We start from the raw sequence: 21,349 nt of genomic DNA, 5'->3' as shown, positions 1-21,349 counted from the left end.
CTTAAATATCTCCATCCCCAAGCCCCTTCCTGCCAACATCAGAAGGACTTTTTTGCCCCTTGGATGGGGTTTGGTGCTTTTTATTTTCCATTCTCATACTTTAGGTTTTGGATCCTGTTCATTCTCTAAGCCTATTAGGTTTTTGCTACATCTACACCAATGTTATCTGTCTTTGATTTTCATGATTGTTTATCTGAGTTTTAACAGAAGACGGCTTGGCCATTTTAAGCTCTGTTGAACCTTAGTAAAGAGAAGACAACTTGTAGTAAGATATAAATGATACAATTAGCATGTCCCTGGAAATGTGGGCTGATTTCCTCAAAAGCATGAGGATTAAAATGTATTACTTTTCCCAGTCTGTGCCCTCTGAATAAAAGAGCCTATCAATAGGAAGCATAGTATGAAGAATATAATAAAAGCATATAGGACACTGGTTAAAATCATATTTTAGAATAAATTGCAGTTAATAAAATCAATAAATTGATTTTTCAAAGATTATTCTTTTTAAAGAAAAATGCTTAAAGGAAGGACATTTCCATTCATGTACTTTATGGTTCAAAATATTCAACTTCTAGAAACTTGGGGAAAGTGCAAACTTTCTAAATAGGAACAAACTGTTAGTGACTGCCTAAGTGAAACTTGTTGCTATTTAAGGTGATGGATGAGATCCCAGTCTTTGAAACAAAACCATTTCTTGCACAGGATGGCCTAATAGAATCTTTTTTTCAGAGAGGGCTTGAAATGGAGTTATATTCTAATGCCTGGAGTTAATGTAGCTGAGTTGAGATTCTTTTTAAAAAATAATTTTTGAATAGTGTATGAAAAGAGTATAATGTTTAAAAGATTCAAAGGTAAGGGGCGTCTGGATGGCTCAAACGGTTGAGTGTCCAACTTCATGATCTCACCGTTTGTGGGTTTGAGCTCTGTATTGGGCTCACTGTTGTCATTGCAGAGCCTTCTGCAGATCCTCTGTTCCCCTTTCTCTCTGCCCCTCCCCAACTCATGTGTGCTGTCTCTCAAAAATAAATAAAACATTAAAAGAGGGATCCAAAGGTAAAAGTATCTCCTCAACTTCATGCCCCAGTCATCAGTTTCCCTTCCTCGAAGGCAACCACTTTTACTAGTTTCATTCAATCTGTCTGAAAATCTTTTATTCATATACAAACCCAGAAAGAAATAGAATGATTGCTTTAAAAATGCAGTGTCAGGGATGGCTGGGTGGCTCAGTGGTTAAGTGTCACTGGGTGGCTCAGTTGGTTAAGCCGCAGACTTTGGCTCAAGTCATGATTTCACGGTTCATGAGTTCAAGCCCCGCATTGGCTCTGCACTGAGAGCTAGGAGCCTGGAGCCTGTTTCAGCTTCTGTCTCTCTCTCTCTGTCTCTCCCCTTCTTGTGCTCTCTCCCTCTTTCAAAAATAAACTTTAAAAAAATTAAAAATGCAATGTCAGAATCATGCATTTATAGAAACCCCTTTACTTAAGAGCATGGTTAAGTTCCTAAACTCTGTTCAACTTCCCTTCTACCATCCTGACCTCCCCTCCCCTCCCCCAAACAAGTCCAAGGTCATATCTCACCACAATCCCCCTCCTCTCCTGTCATCCTGCAGAGGTCCACAATCCCCCTCCTCTCCTGTCATCCTGCAGAGGTGATGGCCTTGTCACACCTGTGTTCTGGGAGATGTCTTCATTAAAATTAGTAAATTAAAAATTTAGAAATAAAGGAGCTTCTCTGTCTTGTCAGCATTTAAATAGAGGCTCCCAAGTCTTTATTGTAGTAAATCTTTAAATGAGAGTATCCTGAAGATTACTGAAAGGCACCAAAATACATTTTCATAATTCGTGACTGGCTTTAGTCATTCAGAAGGGACCTGTGAGAGAGGAAGATGCTATGTGGGTGGTGCTTTCTTCCTTCCTTCCCAGGCTAGAGCAGGCCCAGCCAATGGCAGAGCCTTATAGGCTAATGTAGGAGGCCTCCTCACCCTTCTCCTGGCTTGCTGCCCTCTGAGGCCACATGCTTTTTTTTTTTTTTTTAATTCAGTACATTTATTTAAATGTATATTGTACATAAGTTACAAATTCTCACTTTTGCCACTCTGCTAGAACTTCTCCGGAAAAGCCTCCATTTCTTCCTTGATCCTGTGTTTTATGGGTAATGTGAAGTTACTGTCTGTGTTTTGAAGATTATTGCTGACCAATACCTGTTTGGTTTCTGGCTAAGCTCTGGGCAAGGTCAGTGGAGGTCATGCCACAGGTGTCTCTGAGGAGGCAAGTGGACACGGGGATGGAATCACAGTGGCTGCACAGGGCCACAGTGAGGTTCACAGGTGTGGTGTGGCCCCCCACGCACAGGAAGGGCAAGAGTGTGTCAGCCACGTGATGTGGAAGTGCACGAGCTGTGCCCACAGCCTTGCGGTGAAATTGTGCAGGGAGATGTCCCGACCTGGGGTGCCCCCTCCATGCGGCCCGTTGGGCCCAGGACCACAAGCGCCCAGACCCTGGCCCCCCCCCACCAACACTGGCCCAACCAGGCCCTAGCAAGTGAGCCAACATGCTTTTTATAAAAAGTGGATTTTTTGCAGGGAGGGGGAGAAAATACTCATCCTTTATTTTATTTTAATGTATTTATTTCCATAATCTGAGGCCAGTAGGGGGAGCTGTTGGCTGCACATCAGGCTGTGAAGAACCCATTCTCAGGCACAAGGGATCATTCATTGCTCCTTAGTCCTCCGTCTTCCCTGCCTGCGCACAGAGCTGGCTGGTGCCACAGGCAGTGGGCTCCTCCCTTATCTGATGCTGGGTCATCACTCAGGTGTTTACTTTTACCTGTCCATGCATCTGTTTCTCAGAAGTAGCTTCTTGTTTTCCTCCTGCAGTTAGTATTTACAGATTGTAGCTAAAGTAGAAGCATGGATGCCAGCTTCCCTTTTTCACCCTTTGTGAATATTCTTCTAGATTGCCTCTTTCCACAATTAAAATGTTTAAGCACATCAATCAGAATGCTGCTCTTTCTCTTTTCTCTCTCACTCAAAGGAGATTTCATTTAGTAACACCATTAAAAAAATTCATAAGTGACCTTATAAAACACTAATATTTGAAGAGGAACATTCCCAGTCTGTCAGGGTGGAATGTTCTGCATTCTAGGGGTGGATGTCTTCACTGGTGTTCTGCTAAAGAAGCCAGCTTATTACAATCCAGGGCAAACAACTAGCTCTGTCCAGTGCTGTGTTGTTCTCTTTGATGACCAGCCTGTGTGTTTGGTTCTATAATGGGTGGTCTGTGCAAATCCCCTTGGCTTTGCATCTAGCCTTGAAGCATTACGAAGCTGTTAGCTCTATTGTGTTTTTGGTCTTCAGGCCCACAAAATCTATTCTGTGCAATTCAGAACGAGTTTATCTTAGAGTTTCAGGGGTTCTAATTTGCCACTGGGGTTGAAGATTTTTGTTAGATAAATAATACCCAAAATGGGCACACCTGGCTATCGACATCCTACAGACAAAAATCAGCAGCCACTTTTCTTTTCTCCAGTTTCATAAACATTACCTAGCTGCTTCTTAAAACCTTACAAAACCTTACAAAGAGGAGATAGCATCCTAACTGGAGAGGAAGCTAGGGGAGGATGTCTTATAAAAATGCACTTCTCAAAAATGGAAAAATGAGCTGCTCACTCCCTTACCACTGATTTGATCTGTGAGGTGCCACTGCAGGCAGATTCACAGGCTTTTCTTCCCAGCATTTTGAGTGTGATCTTAATGAGCTCATGGCTGCAGAATTCAATCCTGGTGCACATCACCAAGCTCTGGCAGGCTTTGTGCATGGTGCTTAGCTCTGTTCGTGTAGAATACATGCTGTTGGTCCTGGAAGAAAGCAAGCGGGAGAGGAAGGTTTGCTCAGACCTATACAACTGTTACTATTTCAATAATAACCAAAAGCTTGTGTTAATGTTTGGGAAAGTCCTTTGCAAAGCTGTTCCCAGGCAAGCGAAGTAATAGTGCCGCTAGAATTCCTGTGCAAGTCATCTTGCCGTTCCTCAAACTCAGCACGCTTATTCCTGCTTCTCTGCTTTTACCACCCCTCACGGTTAATTATCTCTGCTCCTTTTCTCTCATCTGTAAGCTTGAATCCAGACCTATTTGTTCCACGAAGTCTTTCTGCCTCCACTGTTTTGTCACTCATCTTCTCCATGGTCTCCACACTCTGCTACCTGGCCACACTTGCCTTGTAGTGCTTGTCTTCTGTATTTTGTCTTCCCTGTAATTGTAATCTTAACAGCTACACTATAAAACACCTGCTAGACCAGAAACCTTTCTTTGATTCTGTTGCACTGTCTGGCATATGTTGTGATGGGTACATGGTAAAAATCTTTTGCTTGATGATGCTAATAACTACATTGTGAATCACTGCACTGTGATTATCTTGCATAATGGAAACACTCAGTATTTTCCCTCATGACAAAGCTAATTTTTTAAGCTTTAGTATTTTGTCATTGATAGGAAAATATAATTTTATATTTCTGTATATAATATTCCTAATCCCATATAAATTTCTAACATGATTTTTTTAAGGCATTATAGCTTTCTCTTAAAATAAGCAAACCAAATACACTTTGGTAGGGGACCATTTGATGCAGTCAGGAGAGTTGGTAGAAGAGTAACTTCTTTGGGAAAATCCATCTAGTGGCCCCACTTTAATAATACAGGTGACCCAGTTGAGAGAGGAACCCCACGCCTGAAGGCTACGACTCTTCCCTGGTGCCTGTCCTTTCCAGCAGTGCCTATGTTAAATGATACCTTGGGGAAAAGGCACCCTGCAGTGACACTACAGGGACTCAGATACTCTGTACACAGAGAAATTCTAGCGGCTGTGAATTTTATCTTTGACACATTTTGGCTTCGTGATCTTTGAAATTGTAATTACTTTCCAAAATCAATCATTGACATTTGTATCGCTTTTTATCAAGCTCAAATTTTGACACACACACACACACACACACACACACACATCTGTGGGGAGAGAGGTATATAGATCTCCACATATCTCTCTCTGTCTATCTATCCATCTATCTATCCATATCTATATATTTATATATCTATATACCAGTGGCTCCTAAATTTGATCCCTATCTAGTGACTGCGTTGAAGCTACCTGAAAAATTAAAATACAGATTCCCTATCACTACAGAATTGATACAGTATTCTTTTTGACTCTGTTAGACTACTTTTTTGCTATTTCCATTGACAGTGCAGTCTATTTTGTAGAGGTTAGGAGTGAGGGCTTTGGAGTCACACAGACTGGGTTTGAGTTCTGACCCTCTTTTCCTGATTGTTTGACCTTCTGCAAACCTAGGCACTTCTTCTGTAATGTGGGGATGGGAATATCTGCCTCCCAAGGTTGAAGTGGCGATCAAATAACAACATGAGGAGAGACCAAGAATGGTGTCTGGTGCGCTGTGAGAGCCTCAATAAATGGTGGCTGTTCTTATCCCTACACTGTCCATATTTTGGTGGGTTGTTTTATGCATTATTTTTCTCATATATTCATAGAAAATTTCAAAGAATTATGTAAAGTCAAACAGGAATTGGTATAATTTATTTCTTTAATTGGAAAAGAAAGGATTGCTTATTCAAAGAGTCTGGAGTAGGATCTTCTGAGAGGGGGTGTGGCAGATTTCTTCAGCTGATTCCTAAATGACTGGTTTCAGTGTTGAAATTACTGTTTTTCTTAATCAATTTGCAGCGGAGATAAAAATCTGTTTTAAATACTACCACGGCATTAGCGGAGCCCTGCGAGCCACGACCCCCTGCATCACCGTGAAGAACCCTGCTGTGATGGTGAGTGCCCCTCATTGCTGCCTTCCTCATGGGGTCCCCAGGCCTCCTCGGCTTCTGTTTTTGCCAGGGCAGCTCTGGCAGGGTCATAGGGGAATGAAGGGAAAGGAGACACATAGCAGCGTGGGCACTGTTGTAGGAGGGAAATGACTTACAGGCTGGCTTACGTGGATCCGTAATACAAATCCGTGGAAAAATATGATTTGATTTATAACAATTTTGCCAATGGTCAACTCTTCGGAGAACCCATTTGTGAAGCAAATTAGTGAGCACGCCATCAAATTTAGCCTTATATTCAGTCTGGGTGACTGGTTGGGAGGAAATAGTGGCATTGCATCTTGCCTGAGTTTAATTTACATGAGCTCAGTGAGTAAGAGGGAAAAATAGCAATTTAAATCCTGTGTAATTCTACCCACAGTCAGCTTAACAAGCTTTCACCCCAAAGAGTATGAGATCGGGATCACGAATGTGCTGTTCCTTCAGGAGGTCTGAGCACCAGATCCCTAGATGCTGAGTTGGGCTCTAGGGCTTAAATATACCATGCATTTTTAGTATAACATGGGCACTCAATGGAAGTCAACCTCTTGACCCTGCCCTCAAGTGAAGAAAGAGATTATGTAATTTAGTTTGGAAGGAAACTTGTTGTGTTGGATTTTTGAAGGTAGGTATACCTGTACATTTTCAACATGGTATTTTGAAGGTTTATTTTCCACAGTTTTGTGGTTTTTCACTTCATTGACTAACTTTAGAATCTAACAGCTTTGTAGTATGTACTTATTGTAGATGAGTGGTTGGGTTCAGGTGGTTTGGGAAGATTCTTAGAGTCTAAGATATTAAAGCACTGAAGGTTTAATAAGCCATTAATAAAAATCAGATCATGAAAGCAAAGAAGAAGAATATTGGCTCCCACAATATAGAACCTTTATCACAGTGTGTGTGTGTGTGTGTGTGTGTGTGTGTGTACACATGTGTGTTGTGTATGTGTGCATTTATAGATGCATGCATTTTTGGAAATGGGCAAGTGGTCCAGACCCAACAACAGTATATCATGAAGTCTTTCCTTTTCATTTATTCATTCAAACAGGTATTCAGTGGGTACCTGCTAAGTACCAGATGTTGCACCCATCATCAGGGATGACATGATAACTAAAAACCCAGTCCTTGTTCTCACTGGTCTGGTGGGGACAGGAGACATCAATTATGTTTATTTCAGTGATAATTACTGTGGGAGGGGGAGTAAAATGGGGCTATGAGGGCACATACTAGAAAAATTTATCCTGATCAAGCAGGTCTTGGAAGGCTTCCCTGAAGAAGATGTATTTGCAGGACAGTCTGAAGGATGAGTATGAGTTACTTAGGTGAAGGGGAGGGGTGGGAGGAGGAGCATTTCAGATAGTGGGAATAGTATTTGCAAAATCTTCAGTATCCAAATATCTACTCTCATTTGAATTATGTTTGAGCTCCCATGTGGTAAACATAATTTAGAATTAAAAGAATAATCCACGTTTATTATACCAGACTTTGAAGGTCACCAGGAGAATAAGTCATTGATTACGAAATCTACCCTGTCACATACTAAGCTCTGGAATATGCTTCAATTAATATTCTAAAAAGAAAAATTACAAAACTGGGAAAGTGAGGTTGTTAATAATAAAACCTTTGAAAAAGTAACTGTGTGTGAAATTAGCCAATAACTTCCAAGCATGATTTTCTAGATTTAGATTTTCTTGGACTTGAGCAACTTAAGTGATCAGATATCACTGAAGGTAACAAGGCTTTACACCGTGGTGAACACCGATCTCATTCCATTGATTTTGCATTGAGATTACTCTGTCAAAGCCTGTGGGTAGTTTGGAGATAATTAATTTTCTTCAGACAGGTTTTAGAGAGCCGTAAAAACTTCAGAGATACAGCCCTGGCAATCAGAATAGAATATTTTTGTTCAAAGGGTGACTAATGGAATTGGTGGTCAATAGATTTCTGACCCAGCTAAGACAATTGGATATATGTCCAAAATTGGAAGTCTAGGGGACACCTCATGGTGGGCATAAGTGCTTTGTTTCTACCACAGCATGATGGTCACTTGGTTATATGACATGTGTCTAGTTATTGTGACTGATTGACAACGTTGATATTTTAGTTTGATTATTCCGTGACCATACACAAAGAACAGTCCTGGAAGAAGTATCTGAGCACCTCTGTAAGGAAGGAAATGAGCTGCCATCCTAACTGTATAGTCTCCTTTCTCATAGATCTTTTTGCAATGAATCAAGGATTTTAAAAAGTTGCGTTTTTTTCTGTCATTTGTACTTTGACGTCATTGTCATTCATCAGAGTACCCAGTGATATGTGTCTCCGGCACTTGGAACAGGAAATCCTTTAGCTTCGGGGACAAATAAAGACTAGCATCACTCACTACCATGTATTGTTTCAATACTTGGTTTCAGTGTCCCTTCTGGGTTTTCCTGGAATGAATCTATGTGTGAGTTTATTTTGAAACCTCTCTCTAAACATTGAGTGCAGATGTGCTTCTTATCACCAATGTTCTTATGTCTAGTGATAATGTTTGGTCTTTCCTGACTTTATTGTCATGAATGATAAAATTGAATTCATGGAGTATTACTTCAGAGGAGCATTTGCTGCGGTTGTAAAGGATGCTATCTGTGAATTCTGTGAGAATCGTCTCACATTAGCATTTGCCAGACAGTGGTTTACATTTTTAAAATGAGAATTTGAAGGCGTTTTCTTGTATTTCTATGATATCTTGTAACATCTTCAACAGGTTTAAATGAAGACAGACCATGAATCTTTTTCATCTCCTTTGACTCTCTTAGCATCGTTGTGGCTTAGTAGGAAGAGACATCATGTTTTTGGAAGGAACACGTCTTATTGGGTGAAGTGGTCCATTTGATGGGAAGCTATGGTTTATCAGGCTGTACCCAGGACTTGGAGGGCAGGTTGCTGAGTGTCTGTCTCATAGCAGTCTGTACTACCTCACGCTGAACATCACTTTCTGGCTCAGGGGGATGTGTGGTGGAAGCAGGAAGAGACAGAGGTAGCCATCAGTTAACTGGCCAGTTTGCTGCTATGTCTGTTCCAATTAAGCTGGGGGATGATGAGTCAGAGGGGAACAACACAGTATGATAAACTGTACATACTTGTTGAGAGCCATTCCAGACTTATCAAGAAGTTGGTTTTATGGATGAAATAAAATAAAGTTACCTGGATAATACCCTAGTATACTGCAGATGACATTTGAAAACATCAGGTGCAAAATAGTTTTGGATTAAGGTACAGGAAGTAGAGAGGCGCCTGGGCGGCTCAGTCGGTTAAGCTTCTGACTCTTGATATCAGCTCAGGTCATGATTTTATGGGTTCATGGGATTGAACCCCACGTTGGACTCTGTACTGACAGTGTATGACCTGCTTGGGACTCTCTCTGTCTCCCTCTCTCTCTGCCCCTCCCCTACTCATGTGTGCATACTCTCTCACTCAAAATAAATAAACATTTTTAAAAAAGGAGAAGGAAACAGAAATTTATATTTCAAAATTTGAATGGAATTTATTTTTAAATTGCTCAACTTTGCTTGGATTAGTAGAGTTTTGTCTCTTAGCAGTATACGAGTTTTAAAGAATTGAAGTATACTTAATAAGTATACTTAACACATACAGTGTTCTATTAGTGATTCAACAATTCAATATATTACTCAGTGCTCATCACAGTAACNGAAGTATACTTAATAAGTATACTTAACACATACAGTGTTCTATTAGTTTAGTGATTCAACAATTCAATACATTACTCGGTGCTCATCACAGTAAGTGTCTTTAATCCCCATCACCTATTTCACCCATCTCCCCATCCACCTCCCTCTGGGAACCATCAGTTTGTTCTCTGTATTTAAGAGTCTGGGTTTTTTTTTGTCTTTTTTGTTGTTGTTTGTTCATTTGTTTTGTTTCTTAAATTCCACATGTGAGTGAAATCATGCTGTATCTGTCTTTCTCTGACCGATTTATTTCCCTTAGCATTATACTCTCTAGCTCCATCCATGTTGTTGCAGATGGCACTCTTTCATTGTTCTTATGGCTGAGTCATGTTCCATTGTGTATATATGCCACATCTTCTTTATCCATTCATCAATCAGTGGACACCTGGGCTGCTTCCATATTTTGGCTATTGTAAAAATATGAAAATGTTGCAGTAAAAATTTGTAAAAATTTGGCTAGTGTTGTAGTAAACATAGGGGTACATATACCTTTTTGAATCAGGGTTTTCATCTTCCATGGGCAAATATCCCATCATAGAATTACTGGCTCATATAGTAATTCTCTTTCTAATTTTTTGAGTCACTCACATACTGTTTTCCAGGTGGCTCCACCAGTTAGCATTTGGTGGTATATGATATTTTAAAAAGTGAAGGAGTGCTGCAAAGATTAGATGGAAGGGTTTAATCTATAGTTTAGAATTGAAATGTGGTCTCTATTTCCCAATTATTCAAAATTTATCCTGCCTTCAGTTCGGTCTCTTACAGTATCGTGGGCTTCTTTGTTAGAGAACTAGGAAACCTTTGTTTTTCTAGTGTACCATAAGTTGAGCACTAATTGTGTATAAATTGGGAGAAAGGCTAAATTTGCCATACTTGGTGGTCCATAAATGACTGGTTTCAAGTGAGATATAGTTTACCTGGAAGCCTTTAGGAAAACTTTTACATTACAATAATCAGTACAGCAGCACTGCAGACTCTTATAACTGCTAATTCTAGTAGCTGTGTCACGTACACACAGCACAGTAGAATAGGAGTCTGCAAGGGCAGCGGGCATCCACATGGTCACTCAAATATTTGGCAGGAGAGGGTAATTCTACATAGATGTGGATGAGCTTGATATCAATCACCTGCTTAGTCGATTCTGTTTTCCTAATAAATCTAAAGGAATTTGGTGTTTGGTTTTTAATTCAAAGAAATATTTTAATACAGTAATAGTAATGTTAGTACATTTACTATATATCAGCTATATTCTTATCAAAGAAATAAAAGGACATAAAGTAGGTTGATTCCTATCCCAGGTAATTTAGAAGTTCGTATTGGTTTCATGTGAGGTAATGATTAAATTTAGGTGTGACTCTTTCTCTCATCTCTGAAAATATGCATTTTTTTGTCGGGATTCCAAGATTTATAGCATATGAAAAACATATACTACAATGCATGTTTGATACAAAGAATCATGACATTTGTAAATATATGTGGTTCCCTAAGAAAGTTGGGTACCATCATACTCCTGTGAAACTTCAAAAATGTGCTTTTCCTCTGCAGATGGGGGCAGAAGGCATGGAAGGAGGTGCTTCTGGAAGTCAGCATTCTCGGAAACTCGTTAGCTTTACTTTGTCTGGTAAGGATGTCTTTAAATGTGATGTCCAGTTTGAAAGTGTATAATTTCAAAGGCACGAATAGTCACTTCTGTCTACAGATTCTCATATATGATATGTGAACTAGCTTTATTTTTTCGGTAATACTTCTGGAAATTCAAATATATTTCTTACCATGAAAAAATTAGATAACTAATATAAGCTCAGAAACTATTTCTTCCCCCAAGTTTTCTAGTGATAAAATGACTATAACTATATATAGTTACTTTAAAAAAAAACAATACTTTAACATATGCTAACCCTACTGGAGAACTTTGATTATTGAAAACCATGTGTGCTTANTCAGAACCTGGAGCCTGCTTCAGATTCTGTGTCTTCCTCTCTCTCTGCCCCTCCCCCACTCATGCTCTGTCTCTCTGTCCTTCAAAAATAAATAAAAATATTAAAAATTAAAAAAAAAAACAAAGGAAAACCTTGTGTGCTTAGCTCATCTAGAGAAAGGAAAATATTGGAGACTAGGAAAAATAAGCCAAGGGATACTTCTATTTCTGTGGAGAAATTCACGTAAAAGTTGGAAAACTGATAAGACAACTATTTTGTTCTTTTCTGGTTAGTGAAATATTCTGATTGCTTGTATGTTTATGAAAATGCACTGCTTTTCGGATTGTGAGTTAGAACTCATCTGTGTTTTGTAAGTTTAATTTAGTTGAATCCAGCAGTTTAAAAAAAGAATAGGGGGAAAAATTCAGTTTTTCACCAATGGGAAATCTTTTTACAGAGAACATCAGTTTATGGAAACTGAAAAGTTTCACACACAAAATATACACACCTATGTAAGTATATACTGGGCTTCAGAATAAAATATATTTCATATGTAGATCACAGTCAAAAAAGTTTGAAAGCTACTGATTTAAAAAATTAATTGGCAGTTATAAAGTCAGCAAGACACTAAGAAAATCAATCTTTGAAATGAACTTTTAAAACAGACAACTGTGCTATGACACATATAAAATGCAGTCTGACAGATGTCTGTCACGATAAGATGTTTTGTTTTCATTTTCCCATTGGTACAGTGCTTCTAAATCTTAAATTAGATTCACTTTTCTTGGCTGCAGAAAGTGTTGTGGATGAAAATTGACATTCTCAAGAGTGAGAGAAAACTGATCTTAACAGATATTTCCATGATGTGTAATTACCACATATGATGAAAGTGTGTACATTAGTTCATTGCTGGCCCACGGCCTTCCGGAGTACCATTTTTGTTCTAGCATGTTCCTACTCCCCTATATGAGGTTACTTACTATGAAAGCCATTTTTTGCTTTGGTTCTCTGGCAAATCTCAGAAGTTGTAAACTGGTGGCTTGTGGTTCAATTTTGGCCGATAAGTATGTTTTGTTTGGAACCCTCAGGTTTTAAAACACATCTAGGTTTTTAGAAGGGCATTTTGAAGAACCACTGCCAGTGGTACCACTCCCTTACCCTCAGTGTCTATGTGTCTCCTGAAAACATTTATTTGGCTGTGCTGTAGACCTTCACAGTCCTGAGGGGTTGCAGGTAGAGAAATCCTTCATTTATAGGTAGGGAACAGTTAGCCAACCTCCGTGGCTCAGAAAATTTAGTTTGATTATAACGTGGTCTTCTTAGTTTAGACACATTGCCTTAAGCTTCTAAATGATCAATATCATTCCAAATACAACACATACATACTGATTTTGACTCCAGAGGGGATGTTAATTAACTCACCATAGAAGAATGACCATCTAGAACTTGAAAACCCCTGGACATTTTCCTAAAAAGTAGGAAATAGCTTTGGGGCATCACCAGATGCTTTTCTTTAAATATAATTTCTTCCAATATCCCACCTCAATACACATGGTGGCTGGCTACTTTATATCTGTTTCACTTCCTGATATATTGTCAGATATTTGCGGGTCATGTACAGAAGTGGCTAAAAATTAAAAAAGATGAAAGGTAATTCTGAAAATTAATTAATCCAGTTGTACCATGTTGACAGTGAATGGTGGTGTTTCGCCAAGAGCATTTAAGCATCGTAGAATGGTTGCCTGCAAACGTTCTCTTCTTGAGAATCTGTTGTAAGTAGGGACACAAATTAGTGAATTCTACAACTAAACAAAAACTGTGTTTTTACGAAAAAAATTTTTAATGTTTATTTATTTTTAGGAGAGAGACAGAGACAGAGGCGCAAGCAGGGGGGCAGGGCAGAGAGAGAGGGAGACACTGAATCAGAAACAGACTCCAGGTTCTGAGCTGTCGGCACAGAGCCCAACATGGAGCTCAAACTCATGATCTGTTGAGATTATGACCTGAGCCAAAGTCAGATGCTTCCCCAACTGAGCCACCCAGGTGCCCCTAAAACTGTATTTTGATTACTATCTTAAGCCTCTTCTCCAAATAAGACTTTAAACTAGAATATTTAACATGTCATACTTTTGTGACTTTGAGCTCTTTTTTGATCTATTAGGTGATGTGGACATTTATGAGCAGTAAAAATATAAAAAACAAAATGGAGATGCCAGAGCAGAAATGAGATGGATAAGGGAACAGAATAAACAGACTCCAAATAATTGGTAGATTCTTCTATTTATTAACAAAGATTTATTTGTGTAGCATTCCTTGTGGAAAAATTTGATATGAGGGTTATTTAATAGTGACATGTTTCATCACAGTGGCTTAATCTTCTGATGGAATGCTTTTTGTTCAAAGGAATGCTTTGCATGAATAATTTAGCTCTGTCAGGCTTTGTGGCAGCCATTTCTGTCCATGTTACTCCTCATTTACTGCAAAGAAATCTCTTCTTTAGAAGTAGATCTAGTATCTAAAGAATATCATTCTTCTGCCTTTGAGTCTGAGGTGAGCATAATCAAGAAAGATAAGAAAATAAGTATGCAAATTGTGTTTTTCTCTCAAAGCTATTTTATGCTGAATAAAGCCAAGTGAAAACATGTAGCATTATTAAATTGATAGTAAGATGCAGGTGCTGTATTAAGAATGACTCCATAACTTATGAAGTGCCAGGAGTGGGGACTGTACGGCTAATGAAATGGCAGTGGCTTCTCTGAAGTGCCTGTCTGGTTCCTTGTTCATCTTTCTCTTCTCCGAATGGTTTTCAGATCAAAGATCTTACTGTATTTCATGAAGTGTCCTTAGCATTAAGGGCCTCTCGGTTGAATTTTTCAGTCTTGGCTGACAGATGAAACTGCATCCTCTGCTGTCAGTTAGCTGTTATTAGACAGCACTCTGGCCCACAAGTCCTTGATGGCCATGGGTGAGCCTCCTCCAGGAAGCAACCCCTGGAGAATGTGGTTCTAAGGGCAACCCCAAGCCAATTCTGTCCCTCTAAGAAAGACTTTATGTTTCAAGAATGGGCTTGAGTAGGATGACTCAGGGGACCTGCCATGATTTACGGTCATCATACCGAGTCTGTCATCCAGCTGATCTGGGTAATCTAAAGGTCTTTGGAGGTTCAGAGGCATCTGCAGAATTTCTGTCTGGACCAGTGGTCAGGACCTCCTTAGACTGATCATAATTGCAGCAAGTTACTTAGAAATAGTCCATTATTCCAGAAGCTTTCAAGATCCCTTAGCTCTCAGACCAATCTTATTCAAACTGATATTCTCAGAAAGGTGTTGAGGACCCAGCAGAGCTGGGTTTATTACTTGACATGTGTGTATCCCTTACCCTCACTCCTTTGAAAAGTGTCAGTCTCTTCACTTACCAGATTTTAGCCAGAAATTGAGCAGCTGTGAAGTAGCAACTGGTGAGTCTAAGATGTTCTGGGACAGCCATCAAATATTTAAGTTAATAACCATCAAATTATTTAATACAGCAGGTAGCATTCAAATTTTAGAAATATTTCTTGTTTCCTTTTCCCCATAATATTCATTACATTTGTGGAATATATAATATTTTAAATGTGGTACAACTGAATGTGTGCTCTGAAGTTTCACCCCCAATTAAACACAGGTCCATAATTTCAATATGTATGTAGAAGTCTTAATTTTTCTCTCGTGAAAGAACATATTAGCATTCCTTTTTTTTTTAAATAAACTGTTTCCTAAGAATTTCTCTCAAGATACTGTGTGAAATGCTGGTTGCCAAACCATATAGCAAAATGGTGGTGAAGTTGCACGTTAGAATCAAAGTGGTTCCCAGGAAAAGTCCGTTTAGGTTTATAAGGTGATGGTAAATGTTGGCTTCATTTTTTCAACCTGTCAAGAGACACACACCCCCTCTGCTGGAATTATTCATAACTAACTTGTCCTTACTTATCTAAGCGATCATAGTGTGATTAACTGTTATTGTTTTACTATTGTTTACTCCCTCTCCCTTTCTCTCCCTCCCTCCCCTCTCTTTCTTTCAAGATCTTAGAGCAGTTGGGCTAAAGAAAGGGATGTTTTTCAATCCTGACCCTTATCTTAAGATGTCCATTCAGCCAGGGAAGAAGAGCAGTTTCCCCACCTGTGCCCACCATGGGCAGGAGAGAAGGTCTACTATCATCAGTAACACCACTAATCCAATTTGGCACCGAGAGGTAAGATGATCCTCAGGGGTCTTTTACTTGACAGGAGGTTGGCCAAGTTCATCTCTCTTACGTGTATCATTGAGCTCTTTATGAGCATGGGCGAGATGGCTAAGGTGTCTCAGGATTCTGTTAGGAAGAGCAGAGGAGGAGAATGAGACAGTCCCTTCTAGCCAGGGCCAGGTATAGGGCAAAGCAAGTGGGGTCCTCACCTGGGTGCATGACTGAAGGGAGCCAAAAGACTGAATAATCAAAATTAAGATTTTAGTGAAATATTTAAAAAAATGAAAATCCATGTAAAAAATTCATGGTGAACAAGGGTTAAAATTTCAAGACAGGGTCAGTAACATTGACTTGCAGAGATGTATTCGAGACTGAGGCAGAAGGAAAAGTCAGTAACACTGATCCTGTTTTTATTTAAAATTTTTATGTTTTTATACCTGAAAGTAATATAACACTTTATGGTAACTAACTGGAATTAAAATAAAAACTTTATTTTATTTTATTTTATTTTTTTTAATTTATTTCTGAGAGAGAGAGAGGGAGATATAGAATCTGAAACAGCCACCAGGCTCTGGGCTAGCTGTCAGCACAGAGCCTGATGTGGGGCTCGAACCCATGAACTGTAAGATCATGACCTGAGCCAAAGTTGGACGCTTAACCGACTGAGCTACCCAGGCACCCCTTAAAATAAAAACTTTAAAAGCTGCCCCCCCCCAAATTTTTTATGTTTTGTTCGAGTATGTATTCAGTACAGATTAGAGGAATTACCCTCCCTTTGGGCTTTGGCAAATTGTTTTTGGATTTCTAGATTTTGGTTAATTAAATAAGCCATTCAAGGAGTTGTCATCCCAAGGGAAGCCAGATTGTTGATGTGTTGATGATAGGTACTTTGAAGTTCCTTACAGCCACATTATGATACCAGTCATCTTAGTGCACTGCATCAGTGAAATCAAACAGAGGGTTTTCACATAAGAACTAGGGAAAGTCAAGGAAGGAACAGAGATCTTGTTTCTCATCTAATGAGCAAAGCACGTACTCTCCCGCCATTTCTCAGAGATCTAAGACATGTTTCACCTACTAGTGTTAGAGTGTTTCTGGGTAAACCTTTATTGGAGTAGGAGTTATATAGTTCATCACACCTTTTCCTAAGTGTTTAATGACAACAATATGTTCTAACAATTTTGTAGAAATATGTCCCTGGAGAGGGAGATATTCCAGGGGATCTAAAACCAATGGGAAAAATGGTATTGCTCTTTGAGACTTGCCAGCACAGCAAGATGTTTCTCCAACGGTTATTTAAATGGATTAAACATTGCATGTATTCTTACACCTGGTTTAAAAAACTGCTTATGATCTCCAAATGGTAAATAACTCTTAAAGGCACAACCACTTAATTTAACCTATTTAGAAGCCTAGAAGACATAGCATGTATCTCACTATGAGCTGGTAATGATACCAGCAATAACTTTTCTTTTCCTAACATTTTATATTTACAAAGTTCTTAAACATGTTATCAGTGTATACATAATAAGGGGCATAAGGGATGAGATCATCATTCACCCATTTTGATGGTTACGAAACTGAAGCTTGAAGTGTTTTTGTAACTAGCTGTTCAGAGGCAGAAGTAGTGCTTAATCTTAGCTCTCTTATTCTAAGCAAGTGCTTTTTCCATGAAGCAAATTACTAGACAACATGGCCCTTTGGGGAACTTTAATTGTTATGCCTAAATGAACTTAGTAGTGTAAAGCTGGCTGGCACCATTCACACCACTGCGGCTGTGTGGATAATATCAGGAATGGAATAAAATGATTCTGGTTAGATTCCTGGCTTCATCACTTATCCTGAGATTCTCATCCTTAAGAAAAAAATTTTATCTGAGGTGCCTGGGTGGCTTCGTTGATTAAGCGTCCAACTCTTGATTTCAGCTCAGGTCATGATCTCACAGTTTGTGAGATCGAGGCCGACACAGATCCCTGCTTGGGATTCTCCCTCTCTCCCTCTGCCCCTTGCGTGCTTGCATGCTCTCTCGCTCTCTCAAAATAAATAAGTACATAAACATTATAAAAACAAGAAAAAGAAAATGTTATCTTTCTAAACATAACATGAAGGCAATATATGTGAAAGTCTTTGTAAACGAATAAAGCACTTTATGTTTATTTAACATTCTTATTAATATTCAATCTGATTTTCTCCAATGACATTGCAAAGCAGAACAACAAAGCTTATGTTAGCTTCATATATGCATTTTTCTGTCCCAGAGGAAATGACCCTCTGGGCCTTTTAAATTAAGTAATTTCCCTTTAGGCATTGTTTTATTTTATACTTGTCAAGAGAAACCACAGTATTCTGTAGATGTTTCTACTTTAGCCACTAAGTGAAAGGGTATTTTAACCGATGCTGTATAATTTCAAAATACCATGGTATTAAGAGTTAAAATTGCTGTTAATCAATGACAATGGTTAATATGAAACTATCTTGTAACAGGATATTAAATTTCAAAGAATTGAAATCCAATAAATACAGTAAGTGCTAATACTGTGTTGTGCACAGTTTAATATTTGATAACATCTAAAACTGTTGAACCAGGAAGGTCTGAATGATTGAAGGGGATTCTTTGGTCATACAGGTCCTTAAGTGAGGCCTTGTAATCATTGTGAACGCTGATCATTCACTCAGAACAACAATGGCTGCAGATATTTCTAGCAATGTGGACTCTGGGTGTCGCTGGGATTTAAGAGATACCATTTTCTAAGTAATAATAAAATGGTATAATTTCATATTTGTCTTTCTTTTGAATCACCATGTTATCTGTTTTTGTTTTCAGAAATATTCCTTTTTTGCACTTCTTACCGATGTCTTAGAAATTGAGATTAAAGACAAATTTGCCAAGAGCCGTCCCATCATCAAGCGTTTTCTGGGGAAACTAACCATTCCAGTCCAGAGGTTGCTGGAGCGGCAAGCCATTGGGTAATCTGCCCCCTCTTGGAGGGATCTTGTCGCGATTAGTTTGTGTAGAAGCAACTGAAATGAAACTTTGTAGTCCTAGGACTTTCTATAGTGATAAGAAGTGGGAAGATAATTCTTTTAAAAATATAAGTGTTCATATACTCATTAAACTGTGTGGGACAGACGGCACTTTTTTTTCATTATATGCCTTTTTTTGGGTATCTGTCTTTACCAAGATGTGCTCACCATTAGCATGTCAGTGTCAAATGTCACAGTATTCAGTTGTTTTTGAGGATATTGAAATGTTGCAGTTAAAAGCCCCTCCCTAGAGTAGGAATCCAGTGTCCGGTTGACAGCTCCCTTTTCCTCATTAATCCCATCCAGACAACTCGTTATTCCTGAAAAACAGAAACCACCTTGTTGTAGGGCCATTTAAAACAAGGCCTTGACTCACAGGAGTTACTATAGTAGAGCTCCTAGACCTACACATTCATTCAGGCCACTAAAGTTTACTCACTGAAAGAACTTTAAAATGTGCTTTGATGTCTGTTTTCTTTCTGTGAGCTTTGTGCAAACTGTGAATAAAGTAGTTAAGAAATCATAACATCCCTTGTCAGAAATGGTACGTGTATTTTTACATGGTAGCTTCCAGCAAACTCAGTAACACTGCTGCTCTGAGGTAGCACTGAGGGTACTTTTCTTGTATTGTTTTCATTGTAGGAGAACATTATGAACATATGGCAATAGTAATAGTGGTGGTGGTGGTGGTGGTAGTGATAGTGGTCGTAGTAGTAGTCATAGTAGTAGTACTGGTGATAGTGACAGTAGTAGTAGTAGTAACAGTGGTATTGGTGGTAGTGATAGCAGCAGTGGTAATAGAGGTGGTGATAATGGGGCATCTTGTTTTGAATCTTTTTCATTGTAAGAGAACAGGAACAAATGGCAGCAGTAGCAGCAGCAGCAGCAGACTATAGTAGTAGCAGCAGAAGTCATACTGGTAGTAGCAGCAGTAGTAAAAAATAGAAGTAAACAACATAAAAAGATACTGAGAGCTTATTCTATGTCAGGGGGTCAAGTACGTTACTCTCATTAGCCCATGTAATCTTCTCAACAGCTCCAGGAGGTGAATAATGTGATTATACCCATTTCAGAGTGAGGCATGTGAGGCTAGCAAGCAAGAGGTGAGCTGGGACTTGAGTTCAGATCTGTCTGCTCTAGACTCCCGGCAGCACTTTAAGCATGGGCAGCAGTGTGATATTATTCCAGCTAACTAAGGAAGGTTGATCATTTGTATTCACTTTCTAACAATGAACTCTTCTGTTTCGGCAAGTCATAATTTACTTGGGCATTAGTTTCCTCATCTGAAAAAATATGGTGTTTAGATCAGCTGATCTCGAAGGCCCCTTCAAAATCTGAAACTAAGAGATTCTAATGGATTTGAATTCTCTGGCCATTAGAGATCATGAAGACCATCAGAGACCCGCATACATGAAGTATATATATTATACTGAAATCTTAGCAGCCTGGCTTATCTGATAAAAGCTAGGAAAGCACAATTATTGCTTCTGGTAGAGATAATATACTTAAGGAAGTTTGTAGAAAGTTCTTTGTAGGATTTATAGAAAGTGAAGGATCTTAAAGAGTCAGAATTAACTATGGTAAATACAATATATCTATCATTTAATTTATATAATTATAATCATATAAATTACATATCGCGCTTGATAAAAGTATGAATTTATGTGCACCAGTAAAATGAACAAGGGAAAATAAAGCCTTTTCACTACACGAAACTGTTGTTGATTTGTTGGCTTTTCATTTAGTCTTTTAAACAACTGAACACTTAGAAAACTGCAAGTCGTGTATTTATGTGCACTGGAGGAAGGTCCAGCATGAATTTGTAAAATATTAGAATTATGACATGTTTCTGGATAAGCATATTTAAAGCATCGCCTGAAAAAGATACTTGGGGATTTGCTTTATCAGATAAGAATGACACTACCTATTAGTATATCAGCTATTGACACCAAACTATGTATTCCTGATCTGATGATTGCCTTCCATCAAGTACTTGATTCATCTTGAAAAGTGCTGGGTTCTCATTACTTATATGTTTGGTAGATTGCAATCCTCTGAGGTAGCTGAGGTTTTACAGAATGTGGTTTTGTAGAAAGAGCTAGAATCCTTACTAAGTACCTATTTTGAGAGCATTCATTTGAATGTGACATTTTACAGAGTGGCCTGCGTTTGTCCAAAATGCATATCACTTTCCTGTGCTTTGTCAGCCCCTCTGATTATGTTAGAAAGAGAATGCCTCAGGGGCGCGTGGGTGGCTTAGTCGGTTAAGCGTCCGACTTTCGCTTAGGTCGTGATCTGGCGGTTCGTGGGTTCGAGCCCCGCGTCGGGCTCGGTGCTGACTGCCAGCTCAGAACCTGGAGCCTATTTCGGAGTCTGTGTCTCCCTCTCTCTCTTGCCCCTCCCCTGCTCACGCTGTCTCTCTCTCTCTCCTAGAAATAAAAATATTAAAAAAAAAATTTTAAAAAAAAGAAAGAGAATGTCTCAGGTACTGAAAGTACTTTGGCACTTATTCTTCATAATTATGTATCATAATAATATATAATCTATTTTTCACAATAGTATATCACAGGAAGAGGCAGGAGGAGTCAGGTAA

The 21,349-nt window shown here is 38.9% G+C and overlaps 1 protein-coding gene across 1 annotated transcript in view; it reads left to right on the top strand.

The window, feature by feature from the left end:
- HECW2 (HECT, C2 and WW domain containing E3 ubiquitin protein ligase 2) overlaps window positions 1–21,349 on the top strand; it is a 228,797-nt gene that overhangs the window by 78,256 nt on the left and 129,192 nt on the right. The window contains exons 3-6 of the mRNA XM_077745795.1: window positions 5,733–5,827; window positions 11,137–11,212; window positions 15,572–15,741; window positions 18,557–18,699. Of these exons, the coding sequence (XP_077601921.1) occupies window positions 5,733–5,827; window positions 11,137–11,212; window positions 15,572–15,741; window positions 18,557–18,699 (484 nt within the window). The remainder of the gene's footprint in view (window positions 1–5,732; window positions 5,828–11,136; window positions 11,213–15,571; window positions 15,742–18,556; window positions 18,700–21,349) is intronic.

This window comes from Crocuta crocuta, unplaced genomic scaffold, assembly GCF_008692635.1.
Source record: "Crocuta crocuta isolate KB4526 unplaced genomic scaffold, BGI_CrCroc_1.0 scaffold564, whole genome shotgun sequence".
Taxonomy (NCBI): domain Eukaryota; kingdom Metazoa; phylum Chordata; class Mammalia; order Carnivora; family Hyaenidae; genus Crocuta; species Crocuta crocuta.
This window is presented reverse-complemented; position numbering and strand designations above follow the sequence as displayed.